Genomic DNA, 18,128 nt, shown 5'->3' with positions numbered 1-18,128 from the left:
TTTTGTTTTCAGGAGACGAGTTCAGATGGGCACCCCCATAATAACCCCTCACAGCACATCCTCTTCGCCTATTTCTCCATGATAAGTATGAGAGATGTTCACTACGCATATAGGGGATGTGTTCTGGGATCCTCTAAAATCTAAATGGACATGCGCTCGGTTAAGTTATGCCACAACATAGATGGAGAGTTTGTTGTCAGTATAATAAATGTTTTACAAACTAATTAACTTGGAGATTGGATTATTTAAAAGTGAATTGATGTCAGAAGCCTTGGGAGTATTACTAGGGGTAAGGACTCTGATAGTCAAGTTAGCCGAAGTCACAACAAGAGAGTAATGACTAATTCGAGTATGTGTAAGTGTACATTTAGGCTGTGATGCTCCTTTTATAGTCGGAATCGCCCGAGAGAGTGATAAGTAGCAAGTAACTGCTCCGTAAATTGTGATTACAAATTGGGGTATAAATGGATCAAATTCGAATTGGATCAGACAATATCCAAATTCGATTCGATATCCGACGGATATTGAAAATTAATATCCGAATTCGAATCCGATTAAATATTTGAATATTCAATTCAATTCGAATTTGATTAATTAATTATTTTAGATAATTAATAAACATATAAAATAAATATTTTATCGATATAAAGTATATAAATATATAAATTATTTATATAACTTAATTATTATATATATAAATTTTATAAAATATTTTATATATTATATATAAGATTTAAATAATCATCGAGTTCAGATATTTATCAAATTGAATCAAATCATATTCAAATTTCATTGATTAGATATTTAAATTATCCAAATTCAATTCGATTATATCAAATATAAAATTTAAAATCGAATTTTCGAAACACCCCTACTACAAAAAAGGCAGCCAAAGAGACATCGGCCGATCACTACCACACCACCCCTTAAGTGTGTCGTCGGGAGTAAATGTCCGAAAACGTCGCACCTGTAATAAATGCTCCACAATAGCGTGTCTGGGAATTACCACCCTGTTGCCCTCGGACGAGTGCAGAATGATAGGGCAGTACCACGTGTCAGTGTCTAGTGCATTATTATGGTTACATCAATGGGGCTGTGGGCCTCAGGTGAATCTCCATTGTTGGTTGTCATGATGTTGATTGGTAGGTTCATCCTAATAATAAAGTTTTTAAAATATATTGAAATTGTAAAAAAAAAGAAAATAAAATTACAAAACAGTAGGGCTGTCAATGTCCAGATGAACCAAAGAGAACCAAACCGATTGCACAGGGTCTCAGACGAAGTTTAAATTATTGATATGGTCGGTTCTCAGTTCTGGGTCTGCATTTTGAGTACCCATTACAATAGGGTTGTCATTGGTTTTGCCTATTCTAACTTGACTATGACCCAAGTAGCTAACAATGATAAGAAACTTGGCAACATTCCATACATGTTTATTATGATCTACTTATAACAACTTCATATAATCTGGATATCTAAAATTAAGAGGATCTCCGACGGACCGACCCACGACAACTCTACCCAGATGAGATCGCAACCGAGAACATTATAAGCATTGAGGATCCCTTCGCAATGCAAATGCCCACCATCTTGCCAGCTGGAAGCAGGTGTTGAGTGTTGACACACTCAAAGTCCCAAATCTTAAGCCATATTCTTCTTACTCTAGTGAGTCCAATAAATAAATGGTCAAAACCTAAATCATATTACTTGAGCTACATGGCTTACTGATACAGAAACCAGTTTAGGCATCGTCTAGGTGCATGCTAGCTACATTCACTATTTGCATTCCTCTTATACCATCTTTCTGTTCATTGATCGCCCTGGATAGTCCATGCATTAATTTGAAATTCAGGAACTTCATCCCTTTAAGTATATGGCTGAACTTGCAATGCATTCATTTAATTTTATTTTCATTAAATATCTTTATCACCAATAAAGGAACAAGCAATCAGTGTAAGACAGAAGTCATCTTATCTTCTCCTTGGTTTATAAGTGATAAGAAACACTGGATCACAACGCAAATCAACATCTTAACCCACAGAAAATACTGAAATATGTATCATTGACAATCAACAAACAATAATTGTGCAACGTGTATCAAACTATGGACCAAAGATAATACATTCACAAAATAACAAAAAATTACAGTTGTAGGAGTTTAACAGCCGGGCATAGAGGTTTGTCATGCTGTTGCTCATCACAAATGAACTAGGAAAGCAACTGGATTTTCTGCAGGTGTTTTTAACTCAGTGAGTGGTCCTTGCAATAGAGGTGCCTTTGCCTTCGTGTTATTTTAGAACAGCATGAGAAAGAAATAGTGTGCAGCATTCACCAAGAAACCATCATCTGCATCTCTCTTGGAAGAAGCACGAGGCTTCAAGCATATATTGTCTCCAGATATATTGACCTAAAAGAAAAATAGAAGTCCCATAAACTTGAAACTGCAGCTCTTATGTTCAAAGAATCACCACTGATACTTTGCAGCAACAAGAACTTCCTCGTACTTCTGAGCAGCATTGTCCCAGCTTAGGTCTTGCATCATTCCACGTCTTTGGATCCCTTCCCAGCTCTTCTTGTACTCCCGATAAGTAAGCAAGCAGTTCCCTAGTGTGTGTATCAGTTTATGTGCTTCTGCCCTGTCAAACGTCCAGCCAAACCCTGTCTCATTGAATGGATCAAACTGCTGCACAGTATCTCCCAGTCCTCCAACAGCATGTACTACAGGAACTGTCCCATAGTTCATTGCATAAAGCTGGTTCAGTCCACAAGGTTCAAATCTAGAAGGCATGAGCAGGATGTCTGCACCTGCAGTTATCCGGTGAGCTGTTTTCACAGAGAAACCAACCCAACCCCGGACTTTGTCATGGTGTTGGCTCTCAAATTGTCTGAGCATCTGTTCCAGGTCAGGTCTCCCAGTACCCAACATGACTAGCTGGACATCCTGGCCCACCATCCAAGGAATAGCCTCGGCAATGAGATCAACACCTTTCTGATGGTCCAGCCTTCCAATGAATCCAATCAGAGGGACATTCTCACGAACGGGAAGGCCAAGCTCCTTTTGTAGAGCTGCCTTGCACTGGGGCTTTCCAGTCTGTAGAGTCTCCAAGGAGTAATTAGTGTAGCCATCAGATGTAAGGTGAACATCAAACAGTGGGCTCCACTCTTTCATATCAATCCCATTCACGATGCCCCTTAGTTTCCAATCATTCTCATTTATGATTTGATGGAGACCCCAACCACCTTCTGAAGTTTTCAGCTCCCAGGAATAACCATGGCTCACAGTAACTACACGATCTGCTGCTTTCAAACCAGCTGCGAAGATATTGAAGTGTTCACCGCCAATAGGGTCATACAATTTGAAATGGTCTAGGTAGTCTTCTGGAAGATCCACATAATGAAAATCATCTACTGGACCACGACCCTGGATGAAAAATATAGATCAGTACTTGACTGGGAGAGGCTTTTGTTTATGCAAGGGAATTATTGACCTTACTCGTGATATAGTGATGCTATGATACTTGGATACCTATACAATGGTTCCGTATCCAACACCTTGTCCAGCCATGCCCTTGCTATATATGGGCAACATAGCACTAATGCAATGGATTGAGTCTGACACTAAGGCTATGTTTGGTTTGAGGGAAAAAGTAGGGAAAGGAAGGGAAAGGTAGGGAAACCGATACATGTTTTGTAAAGGTTTCCCTACCTTTCCCTTCCTTTCCCTACTTTTTCCTTCAAACCAAACACAGCCCAAGAGTTGCATGTACCTCTAGCTTTGAGTATAATATGCTAGATTGAACCTTCCCTTTTCCAGTCAAATACTTCAAGTACCAATCATCAGAATTCATCAATTCTGTGTTTGTTTTGATAGAAAAACAAGAGAGGAATAGAAAGTTGGGGGAAATTTCTCAAGTAATTTCACAAAAATTCCAAAGAACATGACCTCAACTTTCTGTTTCTCTTATTTTCTATCAAACCAAAGGCAGCCTAAGTTCCACCCAACCACCTTTACTCAAATTTGATCATCTATAGAATCAGGCTAATAACCATTCACAGCCCCTAGTCAATGTGAAGTGACTTGGTTGTTTTGTCAGTTGAAAGAAATTGAACGACAAAATGACCCAATAAATGTGTGTGTGCGTGTGTGTGTGTGTGTGTATGTGTATGTATGTATACATATTTATCAGGCCATAAAAACTGCAATAAAATACTCAGAAAATCTTCACAGGCGTACTTTATTTGATTGGTGTTCAACCTCAACCAAATTCAAGATCCAAAATTTTCAGAGGTTCTCATTAAATCTATATCAAGCTTTTAGTTTATAAACTGGCAATCTCTTTTTTTTTTTTTGAGAAAAGGCAAGGAAATTTATTCCAGAAAAAGAAAAACATAAAGTACAACAAGCCAGCAGAGGAAAATCCCTGCTGGAAAGGATCAAGACCCCCAGAAGACTACATCATGCAACAACCCCCTCACAGATAGACCCTGAAACTCCTTAGACAAAGAGACCCACGACCCTACTCTTCCTAGAGATTCAGATTGCTTAATCAGCTCATCCACATTCTTTCTTTTATTACAGAAAACCCTTCTAATCCTCCCAAGCCAGAGTCCAAATAATTGCAACAGGAGCGAAGGGACCAAGCAAATACCTCTTCATTGTCCTGGGCATCACTCAGCTCACTCCAGGATCTTTTAATCAAGAATTTGGTTACTGACATCTGAAACTGATAACCCTACTCACATGGAGGCATTAATCAAGCAATTTTGATCTCAATTTTTTTCTTACAAGAAATTAGATAGCACTATTTTTTTTGGGAGGAGTTGATTGTAAATTTTTCTGTTTTAAAGTAGTTGAATGAATTAATAATCTTACTTATCAAAATAAAGTAACACAGAATAAATAAATTATACTTTTCTTAACTTTATGTGAAAATATAATTACTTATTAAGTTCTTAAAAATTAAAAACAGGAGAAATGGTTTTGTTTATTTTGTTTCTGTGTTATGCTTTAGTTTGTGCTCTGTTTACAGTATACTGTGGGTGTTGTAGGGTGGTTAAGCCAAGTGACTTTGGTCCTTGCTTTGTGTGGTACTGTGGTCCATCTGTGTTTTTTGGGGCCCCTCTTCAATAAATAAATAAATAAAAATAGGAGAAATAATTCTTGAACCAACCCTAAAGACCAAACTGACCTTTGCTTGCTAAAAGGGGAAATGGGGAAATGATGGTGGAGGTATGGAGCCAAGCAGATGTTGCACGTGTGGGACAGCCTCAGAGGATGCAGAGGCATTTATGCATCCACTGCAAGCTTGCAAGAATGGGTTGGGGGGAAAGCTTTGGGGCTGTTCAATGTTAATTTTTGTTTTCCAAACGACCTGAAATCTCTATTGTGGTGCTGGAAGTTAAAGGGTCCAAGAAAGGGAAAGTCTTGTGAGAAGTAATTCCGACAGCAGTGATTCGGTCTTTATGGACGGAGAGAAATAGGAGAATTTTTTAAAATAAACACAATACAGTAGATACAATATTAAAAGGCTTATCGGGCAGAATATACTCATGGGCTGCAGTTCACAGACAGCTAAAGGATTTACCTTTCAACTCTTTTTTTTTATTCAAGGATTTTTTTTTATCTATATCTGCAGTGCAATCAGCTTCTCAGTTTTTCCCCTGTTTCAAATTCTTTTTGATCAGGGCCTTGTATATTTTGTTTTGTTTTCTTTTCATACATTACCTTTCTCTCAAAAAAACTCCCTTTTTCCAAGAAATTCTTGAGTAAATAAATTATGTTTTTCTTAACTTTATGTAAAATATAATTACCTTTTGAAGTTCTTCAAAGTTAAAACTAGGAGAAATCATTCTTGAACCAACCAACCAGCCCCAAAGACCAAACTGACCTTTCTTTTCATATTAACCTCCCTTTCTTCTGGGTTTACATTCTCTTAACCCAGTAAAACTAACAAGAAGGATGGTCTGAAGTTTAAACGTTTTCCCAGGTCAATGAACCTGATTATAAAATGGAGTGCTTTTAGATTGTATATTCCCAGGATGAACCCAAAGCTCATCCGTGTTTAAAAGGACTTTGACTCTGATTTCACATTTTGGGTGTTGGACCAAGAAAATACAAGAGAATAAGTTATGTGAAAGAATCAGGTTGATCAACCTTTTCAATTTAACAAAATATGAACAGTTAGTATTGATCAGGTATAGCTTATATAACCAAATCCTAAGCAAACAAGAACAAACCTGGTGTGCTATATTGTGAATCACAAGAATGGAGCGGGTATATTTCATCACACCATGATCACGGTAGTATGCCTTCAGATAGACTGGTAATAATGCAGTGTGCCAATCATTTGCAATGAAAACCAAATTTCCATCTCCATAGCAAACCCCACCACATGGGACATGCCAAGGAACCTGAAAACAACTTAAGATGTCAAATTCATGAAATACCCACAGGCATGGGTTGTGACCTTGAATGTAGTCAAGTGGCATCATCCCCTTGTCAACAAATAGAATTCCAACCAAATTGCATGTATTACATACAGCAATATCTTTATTAAACATCATGAAATACACTTCAAGTTTTACCTATTATTGTAAATCACTTTCTACATATAACATTAATGTATTGGAAAATGTGCTCAGAAGACAAGATTAAGTGAAGAGAGAATTCCAATGGAGAAGCATATGAGAAGAAATTCCCTTTAGCATAGTAGAATTTGGTCTGCAAACTGAAAGAAGGGGAGCCTTGGGCTATGTCCTATTAGCATCATGAAGAAGGATATTTCTTGGAGATGGTTTTGATGCTTTGTTAAGAAATTTGTAGCTTACAGAAGAGTCACTGATTGATAATATGAGGCTACCCATCTTGATTGGGATTCAAATCAGGTGGAAATTATGGTCAAGTGCAAATAGCATTCAAAAGGTAGCTGAAGACTTTAAGAAGCTTATTCTTTTCAATGACAGTAATGATCAAAGAATTAAGATGGGCAGGATGCATAAGCATGGACACAATTACATTAAGATTTTCTTAAGCTAAACTTGAGTCAAGTTGGTGGCTGATAAGGATGCCATCAATGTTTTTTTTTAATCAATGAAGTTTCATTGAATTGGTTGCTGTGGAGATAGTCTATGATTTCATGATTGTTAGGGAATGTTAATTGGGAAATTGAATTCTAAGCAGTTTCCTCTCTATTCCCAACGGGATGACTTGGAATTTGGAATGTTGTCTTGATACTGGTGGTATATTCCCAATGATGTTTTCACTGGGCATAAGGGCCTTTCCTGCAAGATACATTTGGAGTTTCCAAATTCCAACTGAAGTTACATTCTTCATGTTCTGAAGCTTTCTTAGATAAAACCCTCATACTTATCATCTCATCTCCTGCAATCTGAAATCCAAAATGTTGTGCTCTATGTACCGAAGAGAGGAGGATTTGTGTCCCATCTTCTTCATTGTCCTTTTGTGCTTCAGGTGTGGTGTCATAGAAGTTTGGCATGAAAGGGTTAGTCCAGAAAACACAATGGAACTGATTCCTACTGGGACAGCTTATAGCTTCACTGGGAAAGAAAGAATTCTATGGGATCTTCTCTCCTTCGTGATGTGCCAGATGATTTGGGAGCAAATTCAGTGATTGATATTTTTCAAACTACAAGTACGAAGGTGAATGGATTAATGTCTTAACTCTTAAGTCTTAAGCACATTATATTTTATGAATTATGACATTTCAGATTCAATCCAATGCAGCTTCAAATGGATCCCTAGGTGTTTAAATCTTCTGACAGATGCTTTAGATAAAAATAGATTGGGAAGGGATATGTTGTATAGTGCAAATTCTTATCCTCTATATTGAGTGGGCTTTTTTTTTGGAAACCCCTATTTGGACATCTCCTCATGCATCCTTTGTTTTGAATGAAAGTTACCTTATTTCAAAAAAAGAAAAAAAAAGGAAGTTCTAGGGCTCTTAATGACATGGAAAGGGATACAACACCAGGTTCAAATAGCTTTCGTATGATCCTTTATAGCCAGTTGGACATTTCTGAAAACTGATATAATTAAGTCTGATAGTGGCATTTGGGACAGTGTACATAATGCTGCATTCATTTCTTTAATCCCTAAGAAAGTATGGGTAGAAGAAGAGGTCACGTGAAAGGTGTAGTTAACAATTTGTCAGAACTTTCCAGGGAGATTTTGCAGAAGGGAGGCAAATCCTAGATGATGAGCACATCTTAGGTTAGTTTTCGAATTCTCATTATCTGAAGCAGAATTCTGAGGTCTCATGTGTTTTTTTTTTTTTTTTGATCAGTGAGTCTCATGTGCAAAATGGATTTAGAATAAGTTTATGATTGTATTGGTTGGAGTTTCCTTGTCAGTCTTGGTCCTCATGGACCTTGGAGCCAAATGAAAAAAAAAAAAAAAAAGGGTTGAGGTTTGCATTAGTATAGTTATCTTTTTTTCTCATCAATGGTTCCTCTAGGGATCTTTTTACAAGTTAAAAGGGCCTTTGGCAATGGGACCCTTCTCCCTCATTTTTTTTTTCTTTTTGTGGAAACTTTTAGCATGATAATGGAAAGAAAAGTGGGTTTTGTTTAATCTCTTCATTAAGGAGGGTTCCCCCATTATTTCTAATTTCTCACCTTCAAAATTCTTACGACACCTTGGTTTTCCTTGGTCACTCTACTTCCCAAAGTCAGAAATCTTAGGTCATTTTTCACTGCTTTGATGCAGTATCTGGCCTTACTATCATCATCTGATAAGGTACAACGTTAAGATTTGGTTATTATGAACTCCATCTCCTTGAGTTATATGTGGTAATCATGGGGTGCACAGTGGCTTTTCCTCTAAGCATAAAGCAAGATTTAGAGCAAGCTCAGGAGCTGGCCATTGAAAGAATGGACTTTAATCTCATTGGTTTGAAGAGGAGGCATCTTTCTATTGAAGTTTAAATTACTTTTATGGTATTATTAAGAGTTCTTTGCTAGCATCTGGGTTTTAGTATTCCTCTCTCCTTAAAATGGATCTGGTGTGACTTTCACACCCTTGCTGCAGATAAGTTACTGAAAATGCCTTGAAAAAGGAATTTTTTTTTAGAAAACCTCTTTGAACAAGGCCTCTCCTGTAATGGGTGTATCCTATATAAAGCTAACGGTGAGAATCGTTACCACTTTCTAATCTCCTACCCACTTGTTGCAGGCCCTTGGAAAAGGTTATTTGTACTTTTTGGTTGCAGATGATCTTTGCATTTGCAGGTCAGTAGCCTTTTTGACCCTACAACATTCAGATGGTTGAAAAGGAAGGGCAGGATTTTATGGAGATCAGATGTGCTAGGGTTGTAGTGGTTTGGATAGTATGGGATGAGGGAAGTACCAGAATCTTTAACGACAAGGAAAGGAGTGATGAGGTTATTTGGGAATGCATCTTAAGTAGGACTATACATTGGGCCAAAACTGTGGATTTATTTCCTCAGTTCTTATTTGGTGATATCTAGAAGAATTGGGAATCTATAGCAAAAAGTTTAGAGATTAAGGTTAGGCCTTGTTCTACTTGGGTACCCTCCTGAAGCACGGTTCATAAAGCTAAATTTTGATGGAAGCAGCCTTGAAAATCCTGGGCCTTCAGGAATTGGGGCATGTTTAAGAATGCAGAAAGGCAAATAATTTCTTTGTATTCAGGTTCTGTAGGAGTGGGAGACTCCATACATGCTGAGTTGCAAACCGTATTGCAAGGAGCACAGTTTGCTAGAGAGCTGAACATGGACAGATTGATAATTGGAGGGGGCTCAAAGCGTTGGATGACTGACAGATCCAGAAACTATTTTTGGACTTACAGGGAATCTGTGAAAAGTTTAAATGGTTAGTTGCAAACATGACTGTAAGGGTCCTTTGGCAAAGGAGATTGGCCAATGAGATAGCTGATTACTTAGCTACGTTTGGGTACATAGGGAGCATTTGTTTTGGGCTCAATTGTAATCTCATTTGTAATGTAATTGAGGCTGCATCTCGTGCCCCTCTATGGGAAGCCTCTCATTGTATAAGTTGCTATTTGATCTTATTAATAAAACTCTTCTTGCAACAACTGTCTAATGAAACAAAAATTAATATGCAAGGAATCATAAAACCTATATTCCAGATAATATAGATGGTCTGCTAACACATGCTTAATGAGACCTAATACCTAGGATATGCTATGGCTTCTGGTAATATATTATTTGTTCTACAAGTGTGACAAGATAGTAAGACTGACATCTGCCAACAGGGATCCATCAGTAAAGATTTAAGTGATGTGTCCAGAAATTATACCTCCACAGCAGCCTTGCAGAACAAAACCATGCGTTTTAAAATATCCTGCGCTTCATAAGAAATTAAAATATGTTAAATGAAAAAGCTTAAAAACAAACAATGAGAATATTCACAATTAATATAATAGTAGACAAGTATACATTTTGATATTTACCCTCAGTTCAGGAGGAATGCAAATACAAATATGTACAGTGCAAATACAAGGTCTAGAAATACCACATTCAAGGTTTTGCACTGTACATATTTGTATGAAGTGGTTGATAACAGAAACCCACCAGTTGACATGTTCAACCTATAAAATCTCTTACTGCTATCAAATGGACAGTTGACAATAACTGTGCAATCAATTACAATCCTGGAAGGGCATGAATGTCTTACATGCATAGTTCAGGGAGAGAGATTAGATGTCATAGTTCATGTCTTACAGGCATGGATTTAGATATATTTTAGTCCAGATATTCTTTACAAAGAGGTATCAAATTCTGGATATTCCCCTCTCTACCCATTCCACATGTATGACTGACATCTGTGCACTTTGTTGCACTAAGAATTTAAACTAACATTTTCCATCTTGATGACTAGAAGTCATAAGAAATTAAAAATACACATTTAACTAAAGTTAAAATCAAATGGTAATGAACTTTATCTTAGAATCAGGCAATCAATAGGATGCACATTTGTTACCTCTCGGCTTCCCCCATATATATTGTTCTCAATATTGCGAAACATAGGGATGTCCATGAAAACAAAGTCCACACCATCAATGTAGGCTTGGAAGAAATTTACCTCCACATCCTGCATGGTTGAAAGGTTTCACACACTTGTAATAAAATTGAAGTCATTACAAAGCTACAAGTAGTTGTCAAGGTGTTGCTATGGTGGGTACTAGGTGATGACGAGGAAATAAGGTGCTTTTCCATGATTAACATTTTTATTTTTATATGTATAATTTTTTTATTTTTATAGGAAATTTGGCTCATAGTCGAGCTCGAGCCAAGCCGAATTCGAGCTCAAGTCTCTAGCTCAAATCGAGCTCATCTGTTTTAGCAAGATGAGCTCGAATAGCTAGATATTCAGGTTTACTTGGCTCGAATCCACCCCTAAAATCAGTCTAGGGTGGCAAATAGCCTTTGATTGTCCACTCAAAAACGAGGCCACCCACCCCCCCCCCCCCCCCCGCCCCACATATTAACAGATCAGGTGCTTAACCCTATCTATATCTCTCTAGGCCAAGGCTGCTTTTTTTTCCCTTCTATGCATCTCTACAACATTGAGAAAAACAAGGGATTCAACCATTTTTTCATTACATTTGATGAATCCATATCTATTCACGTTGGTTCCTTGAAAACAATAGTTACAACACCATATAAAAGTCAAGTTGTAGCTGAGTGATGCTGAAGCGCACCTGTCCATCCACCTTATACCTCTTGCGAACTCCTATATCTTGGGCTTCAGCATAGTTACCATACCGTGGTGCCACAACCTGACGCAAGAAAAATAAGAACAATAATTAATCAATGCACTTTCTTTTGGTTTAACTTAACAAGGAACTAATTAGCTCTCAATTGTTTGAGCTTCTAAGAACTGAGGTGATCAGACAGGAAACTCAACAGTTATGAACTAGTTGTTAGATCCTAAAAATTAACCATTAGAAAGGCTACAAGTCTTGACAATTTCAGTATGTTGAGAAAATAAACAAGAAACCGTCAGATTCTTAAAAAAGAACCATTTTATTCAAATAGGAGATTATAGGCAACCTTGAGAATTAAAACTAACAAGTATCCATGTAATGTTTAGTACAAGAATAAGCATACTACAATATAGATATGCTCCACCCAATTTTATACAAGCAAAAGAGGGAAGCTTTCAGCTGGCTGACTCAACTGGTTTGTGCTGAAAATGTTCAATTGTGTGAAAAAAGGTCTCTTTTTAATTTACTGCAAGAATCTCATGTTTAGAAATCACATGGAATATAAAATAAAATTACCATAACCCTATGTCCACGCCGAGCCAAAGCCTTTGGTAAAGCCCCAGCAACATCTCCAAGCCCACCTAACAGAACTTTTAAGATCAGCCTCTAGATCAAACATAAAAGAATTTTTTTCCTCTTGTCTGATTTCAGCATGTGCAAAATAAAATTATATTAAGCAACCGAAGAGAAAGAGAAAACTATATAGTGATCCTATAAAGAATAGCAACCAAAAGCAGGTAAAAGACCAACAGAAAAACCATATGGGGTCAAATTAACAACACGATGAATCATATTTTACAGATATACTCAGGTCAAAAGTTGAATTGATTGTATGGTACTAACAATCTTACCAATTGAGCATTTTCCTCTTATTGTTTTACTGCTCTATTAGTCATATCTTTCTGACAACCAAAATATGTAATATGTCAAATAGGATTTCCAGATGCCAATTTTTGGCCAATAGGATCTTCCACATGAACAAATGAAATGTGTGCATGTGTGTGTGGGAGGGTGGGGGTAGGGGTGTCAATGGACCAGGTTTGGGTTGGACCCTGTCAATTTGAATGGGTTGGACGGATCAATAAGACATATTGAATTGGACCAGTGCAGACTTAATGGTCCAAACAGATTGGATTGGACCTGGTCCATCTGTAATGGATTTATATTGGACTGGTTCAGAATGAACCAATATCTGGTCCATTGACACAAGATAAGAGTACAGATGTCAATGAACCAGGTTTGGGTTGGACCCGGTCTAAATTAAAGCCAACTTGAACAGATTGAACGGTCCAGACATTGAATTTGACCAGTCCAGAATGGTCCAAAGCATTCATCAGATTGGATTGGACCTGGCCCATCCCTAATGGACTTATATTGAACCGGCTTAAGTTGGACCAAAATCTGGTCCATTGACAGCCCTAGTGAAGGGTGGGGGAGCATCTGAGGTGCCTGAATCATACAATCAAAAGACATTTGACTGTTCACCCAGTGACTACATTCAATTTCCCCACTCTTGGGGAAATGAATTGCACTTGAAAGTACAGAATAAAAGAATCACTCAGAAAGTATAGACAATTTTCCTTTTATGTATAACAAAATAAAATTTGAAAACAAAAAAAGTCAAACTATTATTTTCTGGTACAAGGGTGACAGAATGGAGTTTGGATCTGGTCCAAACAGCCATGCAGCCATGCATTGGGAACATCTCCTTTGTCCTTCATGGCGAGATGCTCCTGATTTACAGCTGTAATGGCTGTTGGGAGTTGGGATCCTGTGTTGGGACCAGATTCAGACTCAACAGAACGTGATCTGAGAAGCAAAACTATCCTTAAAATAAGTTGCTTTCATATGTGGAATTTGTTTCAGAGTTCTTATTAGAAACATACCCGTCTTTGACCAAGGAGCGCATTCTGCAGCTACCAATATGATATTCATGACATTAGCCCCAGCCAAAGGAGGTGTCTTTACAGTTTCATCCTCAGAAACTAGATTAGCTTCACTGCTTACATCATCTTCTAAACTTGATTCTACCAACTCCTCAGTGCTTTCATCTTTTAGATCATACTTAGAGGTTTTCAATAGAAACGATGGCACTGTATCAGACTGAACTGTTGTTGAACTAGTTTCTTTGAACTCTTTGGAGGAATCTATATCTAAAGAAACCTTTTCAGGAGATAAATTTCTTCCATTTCCCTGCTCTTCTTCACTAAAACTTCCATTGATATCAACATCTGGGGTTTCTGACATCCCAACTGCAGTTGCTTGGGTGTAGCTCTTGGAATGGATATCATTAGCATATTTTCCATTAGTACTGCCAGCAACAGTTGAAGCAAGATCTTGTACTGGAAACGAATTATCAGTCCCATTATAAGAGTCTAAATCTTCTTCAATGTTGAGTTTGATATTTTTAATAGATGAAACAAGTTTCCTCCTTTCTGCAATCTGGATACATATAAGGAAGTTAAAACCAGGTATTCAATAGAAGTAGAAACAAGTATCATTTGGCCTTCATAACTGGATAATCAGTTGACCTTATAAAAAGTATATAGAAGTATCTCTATCATCATCTCCATAGATTGGAGCAGTGAATCTACTTGGCCCCGACCCATTTACATAATAAAGTAGGATTTCGTATGATATGATACAAAGAAACACAGAGCAGGCTATGCAGAAATAAATGCCCGCACCTTACACACACATGTGCTAATTTCGTAGTCTACACTGCAAGTAGTATGTGATAAATAATTGATGTTATTTTTTTAGGCAATTTCTTAGTTTTCCCAAACCATGTGCTAATTTCTTGTTCATCATCAGTTAATATTTTCATGTACTTTATTTCTTTGTTTTGAGATATTTTGTTATTTTGTTGCCTTTTGAGATTTAATTATTTATAGCATGCACTTATTCTTGGACTCAAAATAATTTTTCTGTTGTCTTCCACTTTGTTAGGAGGCATATTGAGGATTGCAGATATAATATAGTGCCTCTTTCTTTGAGTATTCAAAAACTTGGTCAAGCTCTTGTTATGTAACCTTTGTAATTTCCATAGGAATCATTGCTAACTCTTTCTATATTGTTATTTTGGATTTGTTGAACTCTTTGAAATTCATGTTTAAAGGAATTCTATATTGTTAGCTTTAGAAGCACAAAAATCTGCTGAAATTTTCTTATCAAATGTGAAATGTCATCTTTTTGTCTTTTGATCTTGCAAGAGACCAAAGTTCTTTGGCCACATATTTACCAAATGCACCCTAACACTAAATATTTTAGGTTTCTTAGTTTGTGATTTGAGGAAAAAGGTTTATTGTTGTTGGATTCATGTAGTGGATCCATACTCATCTTCTCGTTCTATTTTGAATCTGCAATAGCTGTTGGATTCAAGTAGCTGACTCATACTCATACTCAAGAGCTGTTTATAAATAAGAGGTGGAAGCTGTTGGAATGGGCCTATGAATTTTGTACTCTACCCATCCCTGTTGATCTTTATACCCATAAATTTTCAGCTACCTGTTGCGTCGCATGTTCTCCTTTTGTGCTGATGCCTTCTCATGAATGGATGAGGTTGACTTTGTTTTCTCATTATTTATTTGTTAAGTGCAATTTAATGAAAGGAATTCATTTTCATTTATTGTAAATGCACTACAATCTGTAACTGATGATGACTCACTTGGTCTATCCAATGCAGTAACTGTAATTCAATCATACTTTATATTAGGCCCAATTTCTGAAACAGGAGTTTACAAAATCTTGCCAATTGTGAACACTGCATACACTAGATTGAGAACCACTGATTTTAGCTATTGCTTGTCCTATCAACTGTAGGTTAGATCAATAACATTAGATGTCTAGGTTTAGAAGCCTGTTGTCTTCGATTTGTTCCATGCTTTCGGTAATGAATATTGCATTTCTGTGTGGGAGGAATTGTTCATTTTATTTTCTTCTCTTTTTATGTAATATATATCTTCTATATATTAGTTTGTTCATTCCAGCAGAGACCGGGATTTGAATCCCCAGAACTTTTATTATTTTTTTTCTTTATTTTTTATTCTCCCAATTACTCAGCATTATTCGCCCATGCTGAGCACAGGCGCCCCTTGCTAGTTATCTTTAAAGTGGTTCTAATTATATGGGCAAGGCAAAAAGGCAAACTACCATTCAACTCATTGATTTATTCTAGCCTGAAGACTTTGCAGGAGATCTCAGTTCATGAGAAAAAGTAAAGAAATGACAAAAAGAAAGAAAAAAAAAAAAAGAACAAAAGAACCTAGGAGGCTAGAAGAGAGGTTTAAGTTTTAGTAAATGAGGATTTCAAGTGGGTGACCAAGGTTCAAATCTTGGAAACAGCCTCGCTGTACTGTATGTGCAGAGGTAAGGCTGCGTACATCTGTCCCTACCAAGACCCCGCATTGGCGGGAGCCTCGTACACTGGGCTGCCCTTTTAAATAAAGATTTCAACTGAAAACAGTATAGGCTGATTATACTCGAAAGCATCAACAAGAATATGCAATGAATGTAAACAAAAGAAAATTTCCACTTCAAAGAGGTGCTTTCCACAAATAAGAGAAAGAAGAAAAGAAATACCTGTTTTGTATCAAATAAAAGAAAAATAAAGAAATACCTGCTGAAGTAGATCCTTTTGCATAGCAAGAACTTTCTTGCTCTTCTCTATTGTAGCCTGAAGAGTATCCACCGAATCATCACTATCTTTTCCTTCTACAGAGTCCTTTCCCACCGCTCTCGTGCAGTTACTCCTCCGAGGTTTCGCTCTACCATACACATTTAGCATTTTCTTCCAATTGCAAGCTAACCCGGGAAAAGCTTCTCCTTCGACAGCATTGGGAAACCCAAATTTTGAGTTGTTTAAACCAGAATTAAGAGAATATCTTCCTCGAGGGGAGGAAGAAACAAAGCGAAGCCGAGGTAGAATAGAGTTTTCCATCGTAGTCTCCACCGGTAAAGAAAGAGAGAGAAAAGAAGTCATTCTTGTGTTTGCCTTAGTGTTTGTGATAACCTAACAAGATTTGAGGACTTGATGAAAACCTAAGAAGCCAAATGGAGACTGAAAGAAACCCAGATGATGAAATGAAGGTTAAACAGAAAGCAGTAGAGGGCTTTGAGAATTACGACGAAGCTAATTGGGGATAACAAGTTTGAAGGATACACAGTTGAGTGAAAATGTGGAGATTGCAGAGTACATAAGCAGAGGCAATGGAGGTGTGAGTTGGAACTGGCAATGGAGGAGCAAGAAACCATGGAGGACGGGCGAAAACAGTTGTTGGTGTTAAAGGTATTATTCACTGTTGAATTCTGTTACAATGGACCCCACTGATTGGAAAATCATGGAGATTTTGAGGTTGAGATTGGTTGAGATTTGCACAATAACTTAATGCCAGATATTCGGATTACGGAACGAGCGGCCGACATCAAACCCCAACAATAGTAAATACTCCAGAAGAAACACGTGGAAAAACCGAGGAAGCAGAGACCAGAGCACCGTCTTCTTTTACATGGCACCGTGGTCATTACTGGGCCTGGCCCATAAATTTGGAAGCCCATGAATAATATTAGGGGAATATAAGAATTGCTATTAGGTTGAATTTGGCAGTCCTTATTTTTAGGACTTATCTCATTGAGTTTTTTAACTGTAAAAAGTAGATAAGTCCTTAAATAAGGAATGCCAAACTCAGCCTTATCTCCTATTTGCTGTTAAAATATCCCCTTTAAAATATGAACATTGAATTTTTAATTGTAAAAAGGAGATAAATCGTTAAAATAAGAAGTATCAAATGCATCCTAAAAACCCGATCGTTCGAAAGAATAGTTATCGTCACTAGTAAGTAGTGAAGTGATAACATATTTGGTGAAGTTGCAGTAGTAGTGTCTAGTGATGGCGAATGCTCATGTGAATTATTGAATTGCACAGCCCATCAGGAAAAGCCCATTAGAAATTTTGGTCCAGTTCGATTGGCAATTGCATCAATCAGATTCACACACGGAAAACTAAAGAACTGACCTTTTGTCGTTTTATTACCTGCACCGTTGGTTTGCCCATCAAGAAGACAGAGCCATCACTCTTCTCAATCAGAAAAAAAAAGTGAGAAATGAACAAATTAGACACATTAAATAACTCTTATTCAATGACATGAATAACTATACACTTTTTTAGTCAATTAATCCAACTTCAGTATGGATGAAAATCCATAAGCAGGATTTTGATATAGACATGGTTTAGAGTATAGAGGCCATTGCTTGATATAATGGTAAAATCTCAAGCTGTCAAATGTGAATATGCGGGTTCGAATCAGAGACTGGCCATTTTAGAAACAAGAAAAAGGCCAACCAGTGGATCCCTCGCAAGACC

The 18,128-nt window shown here is 37.2% G+C and overlaps 1 protein-coding gene across 1 annotated transcript; it reads right to left on the bottom strand.

Moving 5' to 3' along the window:
- Positions 1-2,030: 2,030 nt before the first annotated feature.
- LOC104597622 (granule-bound starch synthase 2, chloroplastic/amyloplastic) lies at positions 2,031-17,081 on the bottom strand. The gene is made up of 8 exons (XM_010259274.3): positions 16,386-17,081; positions 13,654-14,209; positions 12,284-12,348; positions 11,702-11,779; positions 10,981-11,091; positions 10,297-10,341; positions 6,238-6,411; positions 2,031-3,421 (listed from the first exon to the last, which is right to left on the bottom strand). Exons 1-8 carry the CDS (start codon positions 16,746-16,748, stop codon positions 2,465-2,467), a joined length of 2,349 nt encoding a protein of 782 aa, XP_010257576.1. The 5' UTR covers positions 16,749-17,081; the 3' UTR covers positions 2,031-2,464.
- Positions 17,082-18,128: the final 1,047 nt, after the last annotated feature.

Source organism: Nelumbo nucifera, chromosome 3, assembly GCF_055504915.1.
Source record: "Nelumbo nucifera cultivar China Antique chromosome 3, China Antique-T2T, whole genome shotgun sequence".
Classification (NCBI taxonomy): Eukaryota; Viridiplantae; Streptophyta; class Magnoliopsida; order Proteales; family Nelumbonaceae; genus Nelumbo; species Nelumbo nucifera.
The sequence above is the reverse complement of the archived record's forward strand: the minus strand, read 5'-3'. Positions and strand labels throughout refer to the sequence as shown.

Excerpts from the sequence above, each read along its gene's own strand:
- LOC104597622 (XM_010259274.3), bottom strand. The coding sequence starts at position 16,748 with ATGACTTCTTTTCTCTCTCTTTCTTTACCGGTGGAGACTACGATGGAA. Across the intron at positions 6,412-10,296 it reads TCTGCAAGGCTGCTGTGGAG|GTTCCTTGGCATGTCCCATG; the intron begins GTATAATTTCTG and ends AGTTGTTTTCAG. Across the intron at positions 3,422-6,237 it reads TTCACAATATAGCACACCAG|GGTCGTGGTCCAGTAGATGA; the intron begins GTTTGTTCTTGT and ends TTTTTCATCCAG.